Source organism: Panthera leo, chromosome D4 (assembly GCF_018350215.1).
Source record: "Panthera leo isolate Ple1 chromosome D4, P.leo_Ple1_pat1.1, whole genome shotgun sequence".
Lineage (NCBI taxonomy): Eukaryota > Metazoa > Chordata > Mammalia > Carnivora > Felidae > Panthera > Panthera leo.
The window spans coordinates 50,397,057-50,415,469 of record NC_056691.1 but is presented as its reverse complement, the minus strand read 5'-3'; the positions used below and the strand labels follow the sequence as shown (position 1 = coordinate 50,415,469).

The 18,413-nt window shown below is 42.1% G+C and overlaps 1 protein-coding gene across 2 annotated transcripts in view; it reads left to right on the top strand.

Annotated features, from left to right (window-relative positions):
- Positions 1–9,238, top strand: part of MOB3B (MOB kinase activator 3B) — a 197,828-nt gene extending 188,590 nt beyond the window's left edge. For both annotated transcript variants that reach the window (XM_042912673.1, XM_042912672.1), the window contains one exon: positions 7,769–9,238. In XM_042912673.1, coding sequence (XP_042768607.1) covers positions 7,769–7,929 — 161 coding nt within the window. In that variant the 3' untranslated portion in view covers positions 7,930–9,238. The remainder of the gene's footprint in view (positions 1–7,768) is intronic.
- The last annotated feature ends 9,175 nt before the right edge of the window (positions 9,239–18,413 follow it).

Below are 18,413 nucleotides of genomic sequence, written 5' to 3'. Positions count from 1 at the left end.
TTAGAGGACTCTGGTGTCAGCCACACCCTCACCCTGGAGCCAGAAATGTTGCCCCTGTACTTCAGGCTGCAGTTCAAACCCACGTTCCCAAGTCTCTCTGAGGGGAGCCTGGGGGCTGATGAGAGGCGGGGCTGGCTCTGCTCTTGGGGGAGACTGTGAGGGGAGGGTGCGTCACTGCGGGGGCTGAGGCCGTGCTGCAGGTGGGTGGGCAAGGAGACAATTTATAAAAAGATCACCACACCTGATTGCTTTTCCTGGTGGACTCACCGTTTTTCTTTGGTGTTTTTCAGCAACCATTACCTTAACATACTGTCTTTTAAATGTGTCAGATGATGCTCCACTCCTGGAGAAGGTGAGGGTGTGTGTGCACACACACTCTGTTGACTGAGAAGCAATTTACTGCCCTCTTAGGGCCAAATCTAACAGTAGGTTGTCTATTCAAACTACCCCATTTTAAGCCACTGGGTTTTTAATGGTGGCTGATGGGGGGAGGGGCCGTTTATTTACATAAAGGTCATTTTCACAGTTTTCAGCCCTGTGTTCTCTCCTTACCGTGCTTCCAGCCTTCTGCACCCACCTTCCTTTCATCTCTCTGTGCTCCCCTTCTTCCTCGGACACGTCTTCATTTCCAATATTTCTTTCTCCTTCTCCTCTTATTTCTCAGAATTAGCAGAGTTGGTGAAGTGAAAACAGTAGACTTCAGAATGCTGTTGTTATGCCCTCGTATCCGAATATACTAGAAAACACTAGAAAAACCAAAGGCCCCACTGCTCTTCTTTTATTTCTCATGGCAGCGCAGTAATGGAGACAGTATGTTTGGTGTTTGTTGGCTTATTTTTGTTCTTGAGTCACACCAAACCCGGATGCAAATCCTTTTTCTTCCCCTCGCTTGCTCTGTGAACTTGAGCAAGTTACCTCCATTCTCTGAGCCTCTGTCTCCTCATCTGTATGTTAGAAAACAATGTGTACTCTACAGTTTTGAAAATAAGTCCATAAAATAAATATAAATGTCTCTACCAAAGTAGGTTCTCAACACATATTTCCTACCACCACTCACTTTACGGGCCTGTAGACCTAATCATTGTTTTTCTTCATTGGATTTTAGTCTAATTAACACATATTTTTTCAGCACCTGATATGTGTCAGGCCTTGGGCACCAGGGTCCAAACAGACACAAGATATGGTTCATCTCCTCAGTGGCAACCTCATGCAGGAACCAGGAAAGTAATAAACTATCACAGAACAATGTGAAGAGTGCTGTGGGCGCTAAGGGAAACCAGAAGAGGAGCACCGAACACTTCTTGGGGACAGGGTGAGGGAGGAGGCAAGAGAAGGTGTCCCTGAAGAGGCCACCCTGATCAAGAGCCTTGAAGGATGTTGGAGTTGGGAGAAGGGTGTTGTGGAAGAAGAGGAACAAGGGAAAGCCTATATTCAGGAAGAGTTGCTGTGAGTTCAAAAGGAGAGAAGGAGAGCTGAGGAGTGGCAGGGTGGCAGAGAGGTAGGGAGTCCAGATGAAAAAGAGCATTGAACACGAGGGTTGGGACTTACTAGTGTGAAAACCAGGGACAGCTGTTAGAGCGTAGGTTAGGGGAAGCCAATAACGTGGGAGGGACTTTACCTGAAGTGCACTGAGCTAACTCTAAGACATCCTCGTTTACACAGATTCCTTCTCTCAGATAAACACCAAGCACCCAGAGCCCGCAGCCAGGGGTGCTAACCCTGCTGCTAATTGTCTGTGCCACCTCAGGCAAGTCTCCACTCTCCCACCATCTGGGTTTTCAGTCTCTGAAGTGAAGGTCTGAGACAATATCCAAGAGTCCTCCTGGCTTTAACAGTAGGCTGTGATTCTGTGATCATGCCACCATTTTGTAGAGCTTGTTGGTGGTGTGTTTTTGTTTGTTTGTTTTGTTTTGTTTTTTAGTGTTTACTTATTTTGAGAGGGAAACAGTGAGAAAGAGAGTGCTAGCCGGAGAGAGGCAAAGAGAAAAGGAGAGAGAACCTCAAGCAGACTCTGCAGTGCTATCAGTATAGAACCATATTCCGGGCTCCATATCACAAACCTTGAGACCATGACCTGAGCCAAAATCAAGTTAGATACTTAACCGACTGATTCACTCAGGCATCCCTCAGAGCTTGTTTTAGGTTTTCTAATGCTAACTTAGTAAAATCACTATGTGAACATGACTGACACCCAGTAGATGTGAATATTTTCCCTTTATGTGAAAAATTGCTAAAATGTATGATGGTAAGTACGGTAAGCAAAGAGTCAGTTGGGCTCTGTTAGTCACAGCTGGATCAGCAATTATTTGTGTGGCCTCAGTTAACTTATTTCACTTCTCTTTGCAACCATGTACTCTCTGCCCTCCACTGCCCATTCTAAAAATGGCTACCCTGGGAGATAAGAGTAAGTTTTGACTTTTAGAGTTCATGCAAGTTTGTTCTACAGATATCAAACTCTTGTTCCAATGGCCAGGAAAGATCTCTATTTCAGTTTAAAAGTGTTTAGAACAGAAGAGCTTGAATTTCTTATGCAGAAGATATGCTGATTTCATCCACCACCCCCATTCCACACAAAAACTAGCCAAAAGTCATTTTAACTTTATTTCTAAAAGCAAATATGATTTCAATTTGGAGGTTTGGTCCACTTCTATTTTTGTTGTTGTTTTAAATTATTGGAGCTTATTTTCTTAGAAAAAAATTACATGTGTATTAAAAATATCTAAAAATCCAGAAGATATGCAAAGGGCAAATATCAGAAATAGAAAACATGCATCATTTCCTTCACCCAGAGATAAGCTTACTCATCATGTTGGACTCCTATTTTGTTTATACTTTTCCCCAAAATAATTATATCAAACCATATATCAAAATATTTCTCATCATACATTAATATATAACAAAGTTTTAAGGGTCTTTTCAGACTCTGGCAAAAAATGAAATGATGAGTTCCAATGCTGGTAGAAAGTGACAGGTGTGTGCAAAGTGATGGGGAACCAAAGAAACCGAAGAAACTAAGGAATGCTTTCTGGGAGCTAACAGTTGAATCCTGAAGGATGTCAGTGTTTGCCAGGCACAGAAGAGCAGAAGGTATTTCTCAGATGGAAGAAAGAGCTAGAAAAACTACTAGAAACCTTGATAGATGGTGCCCTGTTGGAAATGGGAGGAGTTTGGGTTGCCTGGTGGGCGTGGTGTGTGACTGGGTGGGGGGTTCAACAGGAGGTGAACAGAGGGGGTGAGTCTGTTATAAACAGATTTGTTTGCCAAGCCATAGAGTATGGAATTTGTTCTGTTGACAGTGGGGAACCAGGGACTTTACAAAATCAAGTACTGCCTTACATTAAAGCAAATAATACTGAGTGAGCACAACCAAAACCCAGCTTTACTCTTTCCTCAAGGATGGATTTTTAAAAATCCAGGTACTTAAAAACATCTTCCTATACAAGTCAAATACAGTCTTCATGAAAATTTCTCAGGAAATTCTCAGCACCTCTGCAGAAGTTTTTAAAGTACCTTTTGGAGTTCTTGAGTGGTCTGCCTTAATACACATTGCATATAGATGACTCCTACAATGGCAAATTCATTCCTAAAGAAGTCTGGGCAAATGTTGTTTAGGCCACTCTCTGTGATAGCAGGGAATGTGTTTGGTTCTGCTAGATGACTTCAGGAGGGCTTTGATGGTGACGAAAGCTATGGAACCCAATATTTGGCTGGTTTTTGGTTGGGGGGTGGTTTCCGGCAAGAACCAGTTGTTTCTTAACCAGCTCATTTGCTCCATCCAGTGGGGAAGTGCTAGAATACAGCTTTGAAGGGTGGATCTAACTGAGATAGATGTTCTTCCTCAGGGATGGATCTGGAACTTCCTGGTCTGTTATTTCAATCATTCTTTCCCTATAAAAATGTTAGGAGACATCCCCATAAACAGTTTTTCTCCTTCATTTTGGGGTCATGAAAGCATTTGCAGTAAGGAAAGTCCTGGCTTTTCATAGACTAATGGCTTTAGATAAGTCCCATATCCTCTATCAAAGCGTTCCCGTGTGTGTGTGTGTGTATGTGTGTATGTGTGTAATTCTTCCATATTTCTAGTGTGTATGGCATTTTAGTGGCATCATTGTTTTTTATTATTTAGCCAGTGCACCTGTAATTGGCATCAGTCCAGGTAATGAAAAAAATATCTTTGACCTTTTGAAAATCCAAGAATGACTGCAACCATTTGCAATTAATATCTATCGATTAGTATATATGTCAGTATCATCTGAATGCATCTTCATAAGGAATTCTCAGATGCTTTAAACCACAAATCACATGGTGTAGTGCAAAGAGCTGGCCTTTCCACTCAGGTAGACCTGAGTTTAAGTCCTACCCCTGCCACTTTCTGTGTGACTTTGAGAAGTTACTGTCTGTCTCTGAGCCTGTGTCAATGAGCATGGCAAATCTTATTTCACAGGGCTAGTGTAAGAGTTACGGGATGTAATGACTGCAGGGTCAGTGGGACGAGGGGATTGCTGACCTTTGTTTGATGGAAGGCTCTGCGCTTACTTGTTCGGCTTGAGTGAATCACTTCTGCTTAGAGGCCTGGATTCCTCATCTGTCAAATGGGCCAGAGTTCCTTCTCTTAGGGTTTTACAGATGCAATGACATAACACCTCCTCCATCCCCACCAAGCATCTGGCACCTCACAGGTGCTTAACAAATGCTAGTTCCTTTCTTTCCAAAAATATTAACCCACTGAAGATACCTGCAGAATTAGTTGTAAGGCCAAATTGTGTTCATCCCATGATCTCTCCCCCGCCACCTGTCTCTCTTGCTAGCTCAGATACACAGGTGCACACTGTGCATTCCCACCTTATTTTTTCCATCTTTGTCATCGGAAGTTAACCAAAAGTCCAAGAACTTTTGGAGGCTTAACAAAGGAGCAGCAAATTCATTTTAAGATTGTTGTCATTTATTACCATTCCTCACACCAAGTACATGAGTCCTTATTTGAGCAGTTGTGCATTTTTCTGTGTCCCCACCCCACTGTCCCATCCTGGCCCGGCCCCTCTGCTCCAGCCACGGTACCACCAGACCATAGAGGTCATCACCTCGGCCACTCTTCCCACCCCCCTTCAGATCTCCAGCCCCTTCTCCCTGCCTCACTCATCAGACTCCTTTAAATTGTGGGGTCCACCCACTGCACCTGGGTGGCTCAGTCGGTCAAGTGTCTGACTTCGGCTCAGGTCATGATCTCGCAGTTTGTGGGTTCGAGCCCTGCGTCGGGCTCTGTGCTGACAGCTCGGAGCCTGGAGCCTGCTTCAAATTCTGTGTCTCCCTCTCTCTCTGCCCCTCCACCACTCACGCTCTGTCTCTCAAAAATAAATAAACATTAAAATAAATAAATAAATTTGAGGGCCCACCTAAATGGGTATATTATCAGAGAAGTTTCTTCAAGCCTCTTCTTGCCCTGACAGGAAGTGATTGTTGCTATGTGTGTATTTCTGAAGAGAAGGGAATTAATGTATATTGAGTCTGGTCATATCTTAATACTTTTACCCTTCCCAGTCACCTTGTCAGGTAGGTATCACTGTTCCATTTTATAGCTGAGGAGACTGAGGGCCCATCCATTGCTTCATTAAACAAATACGTATTGAATATCAGTTGCCAACACAGGGAATAGAGCAGCCCCTTCCTTTGTGGATCTTCCAGGATCTGACAGAGGATGAATCCAAGAGGCAGGAGGGAAACAAATGATAGACTATTCCAGTTGTGAAGAGGGTGCCATGAAAAGCAGAGAATGGGGAAATGCCCTATCTCAGAGCTTAGGGAGGGTGTCCCTAAAGAAAAGGTATTTCTGCTAAGACCTAAAGACTCAGGGAGATCACACAGGTAGATAGTAAGGACAGAAGTGAGCTCCAATGTGGGTGGAATTTGGTGCCACCATGCCTCATGGCCTTTCCTCCTCTAAATATTTGCATTCATGTCATTGTATTTTAGCTTGTGATCTATATTTCTTTCTCTCTGAAAGATCATAGCTCCTTGCGAACAACAACCTCATCTCCCAGGCACATGGTGCATAACACAAGTCATGAGCATAAGGAATTGGTCATTTAGTGTTTTAATACATGTATCTGTATGTGATTGCTTGTCTTTAATAATATTACAAGGATGCAAAAGTACCTAGAATATGCCATGTATATCCCGTCATTTCTTTAACCAACACATTGGTGTGGTTTTCTAATAGAATCTCTAAGCCCCTGGGCACTCCTGGTCCCAAACTCCTTTTACTCAGATGTTTTCTGTTTTATAAGCTGGGGTGATCCGGGGTCAGCACGTGAGAGAGGTAGCAGCTGGCATCAGCTGTGCAATAGGTGAAACTTGAAAGCAGCTCATTCATTTACATAAAGTGGTGTAAAATGTGTCCTCCCAAATGCTGCAGGGTGTAAGGTTCATTACCAGCCTGTCCAGGCCATTCTTGGAGATGAAAGTGAAGTGACTGCCCTGTGCCAGGCACTGTGTTAGGGCAGGGGATACAAGATGCATAGACGTTGGTGATGCCGTGAATGTTTCTTTTCTTGACACACAGTGGCTCACAGTGGAGTAGGGCCCACAGAATGCCCACAGCACATGCATACACACTGATGTGCAGACCAGCTCATTGCATGCAAGACTCCAGGCTGGCACAGGTGAAGGAGTGGTTAACGCCACAGAGGCTGGGGCAGAAGTCTCAGAAGGTCTCCCAGGCATCTTGAAACTCATCATGCCTGAGTTGGGAAAATGAGTGGCCGTTAGCGAGGTAAAGAGGGCAGGCTGTGGTAGGAGCAGGGCACAGGCAAGGGTCTCTCCGATGCAGAGGCAAGATGCAGCAGCCCGGAGACAGAGAGCAGATGGCACATTAGGGATGTGCAAATGCTCACAAGAACCAGCAGGTGATGGAGATGAGTGAAAGGCCAGGTGGTTGCATGTCAGACACATTGGTATATTCTTCATGCCCATTAAAAAAAAATCCTCCCTCCCACTTTTCTTCCTTCACTTATACCCTCTTATGCTATCCTTCATTTTTCCATCTTTGACTGAAACTTAGGTAAAAAGAAATTGTTCTCTCCTATTAGAAAAGTAGCAGCCTAAATCCAATGATCAAATCAATCAGGAATGATACTTGGCTCCTCCTGGGGAGACAACTGGGAGTGGTGGGGACTGGGGCCAACTGGAGACCATATTCTCCATCTGAGGAGGACAGCCCTTCTTCAACCTCAACTGTCCAGTGGCTCCAGATATTGCAGTTAAAAAAAAAAAGTGAGCTACCTAGAGTTTTGGCAAGTTAGCCTATATATATATATATATATATATATATATATATATATATATATATGCTTTGATTAAAACAAGGACAGGGGCGCCTGGATGGGTCACTTGGTTGAGCGCAGGTCATTATCTCACAGCTCATGAATTTGGGCCCCGCGTCAGGCTCTGTGCTGACAGCTCAGAGCCTGGAGCCTGCTTCGGATTCTGTGTCTCCCTCTCTCTCTGCCCCTAACCCACTTGCATTCTGTCTTTCTCTCAAAAATAAATAAACATTAAAAAAAATTAAAAAAAAAAAAAAACAAAGACAAAAAACAAAACCCAAACCTGCAGGCCAAATGGAACACATTCACATGCTGAGCCTTGTCCATGGGCCATGTTGGCAATTTCTTGTTTAAAGACTCCAGAGATTGTGAGGGCTTTCTTTTTAGAATCCTTCAACATGTCACTGCTTCTAGTCACTCCTAACCATCCTTCTCTCCCTGCTTTCCAGAAAGAGATGACGAGCAGGATGTGTCACTAACGCCCCATCTCCCCTTTGGAAGACTGAGGAAAGCTCTTCCCTCCTGGAGCCCTGCACCAGCAGGAGGGAGACCTCCCCTGGCCAAACAGGCACCTGCTTCCAGGAGCAGGCAAGGTGGAGACGAGCAGTGATTCCTGAGAGACGTTCCCTACTCACCCCGTGTGCTCTTAACCCTCTGAGTGCTGCTAGCCACGACCTGTGGACCTGTCTGACCACAGTGTGCAGGAAGGACTGCCCCCTCTCCCTTCTGGCTCTCAAGTGCCCCGAGGAAGCCTCTGCACTTACGTGCGCGTCGCAGTCTGCCTGTGACCTGCCGCCTAAGCTTTACTGGAATTCAGGTTTTGAGACTGAGACACTTACTTGTACTTCCCCACTCCTGTCTTGTCAACTGGCCGACTTTTCCGTACCGTGTCTTCTAAATCCCGGGTGAATTTTGGAACTCTGGATGAGCAGCAAGTTTGTCTATAACAAGTCTTCCTTTCAGGTCTTTGAAAGCTTCCACCCTGATCTGATTCTGTGGTTTAACTTCATGCAGGACCACGGAGCCTTGAAGACGTCTGAGACCCCCACCCTTCAGCCTCAGCGAGAATTCCCTACTCGGCAGTTTTATCAGGGACCACCCATGACCCCAGACAAACCTTAACTATGGGGAAGAGTCTGGCTGTTAGGATAAAGCTGACTGGTTACCAGTTAACTCTGAATAGAATGTGTTTTTTTTTATAGCCACACCATTCCTTGTCTCTTCTATTCAAAATTTTTTTCCTGTTTCCAAGAAGAGAGGAATAAAAGGAAGTTATAAATGACCAAGAATGATCAGCAAAAGCTCTGAGCCAGATTAGTGCAGTGTTTGTTCTTGAGCAAAGGGTAGGGAGTTCTGGCTGTCTCTACATAATACTGAAGTTTCGGTGGAAAAAAACAAAACAAAACAAAATAAAACAAGTGCCATTGGCTATTTGGTACACATAGCTCAAACACCCAGCTCATTGGTTTGTCGCCTTCCCAGCTGGCCCTCTGAGCTCCTACATCCAGCCCGTGTTTTCTTTCTCTTCCTCTGCACTCCCCCTCCTTGGCCATATTATATTATGGCAAGAATTAATTTCTGCCCCTATGATTGTGCCACAGTTGCCAAGGCAACAGTGTAACTGGAGCTAACTTCCTTCTTCCATTCCTTCCCAGTTTTCCTATTCCAGTAAACAGAATAACGCATTCTGTGCTACGTCCTGCCTTTTGAAACCCAAGTGAGTCTTAGCTGAAGAAATGTTGCCTTCTCTGCTTCATTCATGAAACTGGTGGTAGTCCTGAGAGCCTGTGATTGGAGGGTGATAATAATCTGGCGATCCTTGGAATCTGACAAAATAGCAGTTGGTGGAGGGAAGTAGATAAGAATGTATTAGTATATTTTAATGTAACACCAATTAAAGAATAACTAAAAAACTCTGATTTCGTTTCATTGGATGTAATGTGTTAAAGCCTTTTGTGGCTGCCACAGGAGCCTAGAGAGCATGAAATCTTTCTTTGTCCAGAGAAAGGGCTGACTGCCTGGACCCTGTGGCATTCTGCCCTCACCCAGCAAACTGACCTTTGCTTCCGATCTTGTCAGAGTTATCTCATGGAATCCAAATGCTGCTACCTCTTTCCATATTGTTGTGCTCTGGTCAACAACAAACAGACCCCCTCCCCTTTTTTTGGCTTCCTAAGTAATTCTGAGAGGACAAGATCGGCAAAGATTCTTCTGGGCATTTTTGGCTGAAAGAATATGACTGTCCTAAGGATCCAGAAAACAGAGAAATAAGAACCTCCATTCCCAACCTATGCAATACACTGTAAAGTACTTCATGGGAGTGTTCTGGCAGAGAGACAAGAGAAATGACAACGAAGCCCACGCCCTAGGAGGAACCCCGAAGGTCTGCCATCATGGAAAACCACAGGATTTTTGCATTAAGAAGTTGACTATGTTCCTGCATTTCAGCAACGCCTAATCAAGCAGGATACTGGACTCTGAAGACATTTATTATTAATTCTTTTTAAAGCTACTTCCTATTAACTGTGTGTGCATATGAAATTTCCATTCCATTTTTAAAAAGTATTTTTTAAACTTCTTGGCACAATTTCCTCCTGGTTATGTTTCTAATTGCATTAATCAACTCCTCTAGGATAAGTTCTGGCAAACCACTCCTATTTTTTAATTACTGAGTATTCCTTACTCCTGCAGAACTTTGGCCAATTCTAAAGAAAATTATCACAACAGTTTTTATCTCTTTGACCTGACTACATCCTAAGTACATCTTATTGCAACCAGGGGATCTGAGCCTCACATTCTGCTTCTGCCTCCTAACTTGATGGGCTCTCTTTCATTTCACACCATTTTTTTTTAGTTGGATACATGTATCCACTGCCTTTTTTTATTTTGAGAAATTTTAAAGTGGAAATTTCAAAGAATCAAGATTACAGTGAATATCCACACCCCTTCATGTATGCACATCAGTTGTTAACATTCTTTAATTGTTGACAGTTTCCATACATTTTCTTTCTTTCTCTGTAAATACACATTCTGATTGCCGAACCATTTCAAAATATGTTGCAGACATCATAAAACTTTAAATACGTTATCATTTGTCCCCAAAATGTTTATAGCTTCTTTTGTTTATTTATCCAGGATCCATTTACAAATCACATGTGGCATTTGTTGTTGTTCTCTTTCGTTAGTGGGTTAGAGTTCTTGTCTTGTGTGTGTGTGTGTGTGTGTGGTATGGTGGTGGTGGTTGTGGTGTGTGTGTGTCATGACACTGACATTTTTTTGTAGAATGTTCCACAATCTGGAATTTTTTTTCTGATTATTTCCTCTTATTAGACTCAGTTAAACATTTTTTTATTTTAGCAAGAACATTACACAAGTGAAGATTTGTTCCTGTTGCATTTATCAGGAAACATATGACCAGTTGTCTCTTCATGATATTAAACTTGACCAATGGGTTCAGGCGTTGTCTGCCTGATCCATTCATTATAAAGGTACTTAATCCATTAAGAAGCTCTGAAATTCAACACGCACCCATTTTATAGTTTGAGACTGGGCAAATGTGGCTTCCTTTCTTAATTTTCTCAAAGAGGTCCACGATCTCCAAAAGATTATAACCCTTGCAGTTCAATGATACAGCAATGACAAAGGCTTCATAACTTCCCCCTTAACAGAGGGAAGGGGAAGTAATAACAGCACTAGATTGGTATGCTGGCTAATGAGAATCTGTATGGTCCCTGTAGCCAGAGTTGAAATATATAACTTTTTTTTTTTTTTTTTGCTCCCATCCTCAATGACTTCCCATTCAGACCCATGGTTTATTTTAGAGAGTGTGTGTTCTCATTAAAGGTGATTTCTCTCAAAATTGTGAGGAGTGTTTTAGGGGTGGGGGAGAAATCTTAGATATTACAGTGCGTTGTGGCCCTTCAAAGGGCCATAGTACATAAACAGATATAAAGCGTATATGTGGTATTAAACTTTCATGGGCATGATTAAGAATAAACTGTCCTAAAAGGCTCCTTAAGAGGATGATAATGAAAAAAAAAAATACATGAAGAAATACTCATCTAGAGTCATATCCTGCTTCTTAGGTTGTTAACTCTCTCTTGGAGTGTTTTCCCATTTCTGAGGGCTAGGATCAGTGGAAGCAACTTCAAGAGATTTCTTCATCCATCCCTTCTACCCTCCCAAATGCTATCAGTAACCTTCCCGGTGAAAACCCCATTCTCCTCTCGAAGACCTTCAAGCATAGACGTTCTACAACATCCTTTGGTGTGTCCCCACTGAGCACTTCACAACACCTGAAATCCTTCCATCTGACCTGAACCAAACTATTATCTTTGGGTTTCAGCACACCTTTCCTAGTGTCTCACATTAAGGAAAACACAAAGATTAGGATAAGAAGAAGCATAAGCAATGAGAGCCTTATTTGCATATCCACGAAGTATTTGAAGACTGTTACCAATGGCCTTCGGCTTCCTTTCCCTTCAGCTCTCTCAGGGGCAGAATTCTCACGGAAACCCTGGTGCCCAGTTGCTAACATTTCTGCACCTCAACTTGAACCCTTCCCCAAGCTTTCCATGTCACTGTGCATTATGGATATAGCCAGCAGTGAACGTGTAAGAAATTACCACATGCTTCCTCCAAACTCTATTGTCTCTTTGCTAAGTCCTGACTTGCTTGTTAATCCATTTGTGAGCATATCTCCATTATAGTCAACCATTTTGGTTTATCTTCCTGAGTTTCCTTCCTTTCTACCTTTGATATTCCTCAGCAGATGACAGTTTTGTTTTAACTGCTTCTTTAATTGGCAAAGCACTGAGACTTGGATGGAGGGCCTCTTGTATTTTTGTGGTGAATTAGGCCAAGTCATCATCTGGTCGTTGATGGAAGCACATCATTCCCTGTGGTCTCTGACCTTCCATCGCTCCTGTATCCCACGGGTATCACACTGTGAGTGAAAGAAATATCATGGGACAAGAACAGCCATATCTTCAAGGAATATGTACAAAGGCAAAATCATGAAAAGGAGTCAGTCGTGACACCTGGATACACCAGGTGTTGTTGTTTGTGCTTGGAGCATTTTGGTCCATGATAAAATCGGTGATTCTCTCCTAGAAGTAGCCAAACAGTGTTTTGGAAATAGAAGGTCCCCCCACCCCCGCTTTAAAAAATATTTCAACAACAACAAAAACTTAGGTTATTTCCCTCTGGGCAGTTATTAATTCTGGGTGAGAAGTTTCTGATGACTAAATAAGGATTTTTATAACTTTTAGAGGGAAGCGTCCATTTCTAATCTGAAAGTTAAGCTATTTTACTAGCTTTTAGTGTTCTAATGTCAAGGTTTTCCAGTATCTTTTCTAATTGTATCAGAAAAAAAAATGTTTACTATATTTTAGTTCCATTTGAGATTAAATTAAGGGTTTGACTCTAAGAACAAACTAACACAATTATATCAATTAGGAAAGCAAGAGGAAATGAAAGGGTATTTATGGAATCAGTTCATGTGAGCTTAGGAATTCAAATGTCACAAATAAAAGACATGTAACCATCATCTAGTCTGTCTTTTTTGTGTGTGCTTAATTAATTTCTTTAACCAAAAATGTTTTTCATTTTGCAGCCATCCTGGAACAGGTAAATGAAATGGAACCTTAACTCTACAAAAAGTAATTCAAAGTGTATTTATTTTAGAACACACATACATGTATTTGTATTTTAGCAGAAGTTCCTTTATACTCTTCAGATTTTCCCAGGAGGGTATGTCATGCATATGGTTTAGATTCATGTCGTGCATCTTTTTTCTTGTGGTAGAATTCAACATTAAATTTGATGACAATATGGCATATAAATATAATAAACCTTGACTATAGAAATAGCTCATCAATCAGATTAAATAAACCTGAGTTTTAACCTCAGGTTTGCCACTGCCTTCCTTGTGTGACCTTGAATATTATATTCAACTGTTCTTTGTCTCAGGTTTTAGAACTGCAACTGCTCATGGATTTGTTCCTATTTAACTTACAATTGTTTTGCAAAGTAATATAATATAAAAATATTAACATATTTGGAAAACAAATACATAAATTCTGTGTATTTTTATAGTATTAGTACATTTACAGCCACTTTAGAATAATTGTAAATGCCTCGTGTAATAGCCACCGTAGCTAATAGCAACAATCAAATACTATGTCTGACAAAAGCTATTTGTGATGAGGTAATTTCTAGTGAGGAATGAGACTTCTGGTACCCCAGCACAAATACAAAGGGTTCCTCTACTTCACTTCCACTGTTTGAAATATACACCGAGATGTGACAGAGAGGCAGACTGTAGACTGAATTTAGTCTGCAGGCATGTTTTGTTAGACTAACACAGTTTTGTTTTTCTTTCTTTTTTTAATGCTTATTTATTTTTGAGAGAGAGAAAGAGAGTGCGTGTGCACATACAAGTGGAGAAGGGGCAGAGAGAGAGGGAGAGACACAGAATCTAAAGCAGGCTTCAGGCTCCGAGCTGTCAGGCCAGAGCCCAATGCAGGGCTCGAACTCGTGAACTGCGAGATCATGACCTGAGCCGAAGTCAGATGCTTAACCAACTGAGCCACCCAGGTGCCCCTGTTTTCCTTTTTCTAACTAGCTGCCAACAGTTTAAAGTTGAGAAATTTGACACCTAAAAATCAGAATGCCTGTCTCCTCTTACAAAATCAGATCTGGCAACACCAGACTTTTGTTTTTGTGTGGCAGGACTGGCTGGGAAGTGGCTCACCCATTGTGATGGGGTACGTTCTCTTTGATTCACGCATGTCCTCACCACTCACAGTGGTGTCCCAGACACGTGGCTGGCTGTCAGTTACCATCGTCCTCTTCCTCTGGTAGGCTTCCCTTGCTCATTTTTCCTGCCGTTCCCCTGAAGGCATTTCAGGTCATAGCTCCTGCTCCACCATGTCTGGAGAGGCCACTGAGGAAACCACGATTCTAATCTTCAAGCTGTCCCTACACACACTATCTGCTATATCATTATGTTCTTTCTTGTAACCTACATTGTATTGATGATAATGAATGGAAAACTCTTCTAGAACATAATACTTTCAGATGAGATGCCTTCAGTCCCTCCACCCAACAACAGCAAAAATTGATACTCCCGTGGACTGTAAGCCAATCACTGAATCTATCCAACCTTTCAATGATTGTACATTCTTAAACTTCAACTGTGCTCCCAAGCAAACTTCATTGCTACTTTGACCATAATGATAAAGAAGTGTCCTTGAAAACAATGGTAGTGTCATTTATCACAACTCTATATTTTATCCCATTTTTCTCTTTCATTGTGAGGTAGATTTCATCAGAACTCCATGTGTTAACAGAAACTTCTCATTGTTTTAATGCAGCTTTCATCATCTGAGTTTTCATGAACACAGAAACCAAGCACAAATTGCCAGTACTTAATAAATTAAAAACTAAATGAGGAAATGCAGTTCAAACTAAATAAACTTTGATTGAGTTTGTAACTATTAGTGCACACTAGATTAAGGGGAATATCTGCTCCAGAGGAAATCATATCATACAATTGAGACATGACCTCATATATTATCAGATCAGCAAAGGGTAAGAGTCTAAGCATTTTCAAGAAATATTTAGAACATAGAGGGGAAAAGGTATCAACAATCCTGCGTTTATTCACTTAGAAAAAGTGTTACAAATAACTGTGCTCCACTACTGTGCATATGTCTCTACAATGATGTGTTTGATGTTGCTACAAACTGCATGCCAACTGATAGCCACAAGAGGCAGCAGCATTTAGAAAATTCATAAACTGTGATTTGAGGAAGTATGCTACCCACCCCTGCCCTGTCTGTGGATGAGAACATAGCCCCTTCTCTGCTCAAAACCCTTCAATGCTCCCCTGTGCCCTCAGCTCAAAATCTTCGGCTCCCCCTTTCTCCCTCCACGCCAGCACCCCGGGCCTCCTTGCTGGCCTCACACATGCTGGGCACACTCACACTCGCGACACGTGTCCTGGCTGTTCCCTGCCTGGATGTTCTTCCCCCACAAAGCCTTATGGTCAAATCCTTCTCCTCCAAGTTTTTGCTGAGCATCACCTTCTCATTGAGGCCTCTGCTGATCACACCTAATCCCCAGGACTCATGAGGCCCTTTCTCTGCTCAAATTTTCCTTCTCCTATAGCATTTGCATTATATAAATATTACATAATATTTATTTATTAGGTTTATTGTCCATCCCCCACCCCACTGGAATATAAATTTCACAACATCAAGGATCTCTGTTTTGTTTATTGATATTTCCCTAGCACCTAGAAGAGTGTCTGACACACATTAGATGCTGAATAAGCCTTTGGTTCATGAATGAATGAACGATCGAATGAATGAATGAATGAATGGATGGATGGATTTACATGGCAGATAGTGTCTAATTAAAGTATTCTATCAAACATAAATAAAAAATATATATAATAATATTAATTTGATGATACACCAGAAGTAGGCATACTATAGACTAAAAACACGCGAGCATTTTACATGGATAACCTCATTTAATGCCCGTGACAACCCTGTGAGGTTGGCTACCTACATTTATCTCTACAGTAAAGGTCACCTAAGTAATTTGCCCAAGGTTACAAGCAATGTGATGGAGCTAGGATGAATGCCCCTCAGGTGTGCTTCAGAGCCCGCACCCTTAACCTCAGGAGACACCTTCACCCACTGGACACTGAGCTCTTCTTCAGATTGTCTTCTCTGTGGACACAGGCTCCATGTGGTGGAGCAATTTAGCTTTCACTTTCTTTCCTGGTCATTTGTCAGTGTGATTGCCTTAGTGCTTCTGTGACCAGTCTAACCGAGATCATAAAGTATTTCCATTCACAAGATGTGCAGCATTCACAGATACAGAGTGGATCCTGAGTTAGGGATGAGGCAGGACAATGGATCTAACAGGGGGACACCAAGAAGGTCAGAATGGCTAGTCCACAAAGTGCTGAGTGTTGTGAGGGTAAGACCAGAGGCCAGGATGGGGTCTCTGGGTGGCCGAAGACAGGAAAACAATCCAGAAGTCCAGGAGGAATCACTCACAGTGGGAGCAGAGTGTTCCTGTGACGGATTAAAAAGTACCTAAGAAATTTCTAGGTCTTGCTACTTGCTGTGAAATGAAAAAAAAAAAAAGCATGCATTTCATTCATTCTTAGAGGAAAACAAGCAGACTTTTAAGAATTTAGAAACACCCAGGGACGCCTGGGTGGCTCAGTTGGTTAAGCATCTAACTTTGAAGCAGGTCATGATCTCATACAGTTGTGGGTTCCAGCCCTGTGTCAGGCTCTGTGCTGACAGCTCAGAACCTGGAGCCTGCTTTGGATTCTGTGTCTCCCTCTCTCTCTGCCCCTCTTCCACTCACACTCTGTCTCACTCTATCTCTCAAAAATAAAATAAAATAAAATAAAATAAAATAAAATAAAATAATTTTAAAAAAGAATTTAGAAACACCCAAAGCTGGAGATCTTAGCTTTGACCATAAGAAGTTTACAGAACTTGGGGTGCCTGGGTGGCTCAGTCAGTTAAGCGTCCGACTTTGGCTCAGGTCATGATCTCACAGTTCGTGGTTCAAGCCCCGTGTCGGGCTCTATGCTGACAGCTCAGAGCCTGGAGCCTGCTTCGGATTCTGTGTCTCCCTCTCTCTCTGCCCCTCCCCTGCTCATGCTCTGTCTCTGTCTGTCTCAAAAATAAATAAAGACATTATAAAATTTAAAAAATAAAAATAAGAAGTTTGCAGAATTAAAAAAAATCTTTTATTAAGACATTTGAAATCAAATTAAAAAATAAACAAATTTAAAAAGTTTGCAGAACCATCGCCATTAATTTTTGATGATTTTCCTTCTCTGCTAAAGACATTAACTGGCATTAATTCTGCGCCACAATGTAAAATATGTGGTTATGTCAACAATTAGAAATATGCAACCAAGAGGGGAGAGCACTATGTGGCTGTGAGATTGATTAATGCCTGTATTCTGTGGGCTGATTTAGAAATGAACAGGAATCACATTACATTTGAAAAGCAGAGTTCATTCCATGTGCAGCTTCCTTTCAGGTCACCAGGAGTTATGCAGACCTTAATGTGTTCTCTAGTTCCTGGTTCCACCGAGAGATCTTAAATATGTCAGGACATAATCCCAGCCTATGTTTCAAGGCTGGATGAAATAAAGATGCTGTGATGAAATGAAGCCCATTCCTAGGGCTTCATGGATATTGGCCACGAAATGATTCCACTACAAAACATAGAGGGAGGCAGCATTTGTCAAGAGAGGAGCAGGCAAGGAAGGAGTTTTTTGGGTTTTGTTTTTATTTTTTTAATGTTTTATTTATTTTTGAGAGCAAGAGCGAGAGAAAAAGAGAGGGAGAGAAGGAGCAGGGAAAGGGCAGAGAAGGGGGGGAGACACAGAATCTGAAGCAGGCTCCAGGCTCTGAGCTGTCAGCACAGAGCCCAATGAGGGGCTCGAACTTATGAAATGTGAGATCATGACCCAAGCTGAAGTCGGAGGCTCAGCAGACTGACCCACCCAGGTGCCCCTGGAGTTTTGTTTTTAAATAGTAAATCATTAGATGCAGTAACTGTTGAACTATGGAAGTTAAAGAAAAGTCATTCAAAAGGTGAGCCTTGTTTCACATTCCCAGGAACAATTTTTAGCACATTTCCAGCCTTAGGATGAGATTCCTGAGGTTGTGCAGATAACATAAGGTATAGTTTTGTTATTACAAACTGGCAGAGCATTATCTGGACTGTGAATTTAGCACAAACCTATAAGTTAATGGGTTTGAAGTAAAAGAGGTAAGAAATTGCATGTCCAGAAAGTCCCTAAGAGCCATAAGCCAGTAATCACCATGTCACCTGTTTGCATTCAGAAAAAAGACTGTGATGCTGTGGGCTCATGCCATTTCATTGGAATGTGCATTATCTCTTCTAAGTGACTGCAAGGAGACTTCTGGAGAAACGTGAAAAGGAAAACACTAGGGCAAAGAAGAAGGAGAATAAATGAGACGGTTTTTATGTGAACTTCCTCTGCTGCTCCCAGATTCCTGAGGCGCTGTGTTGGAAAGAACT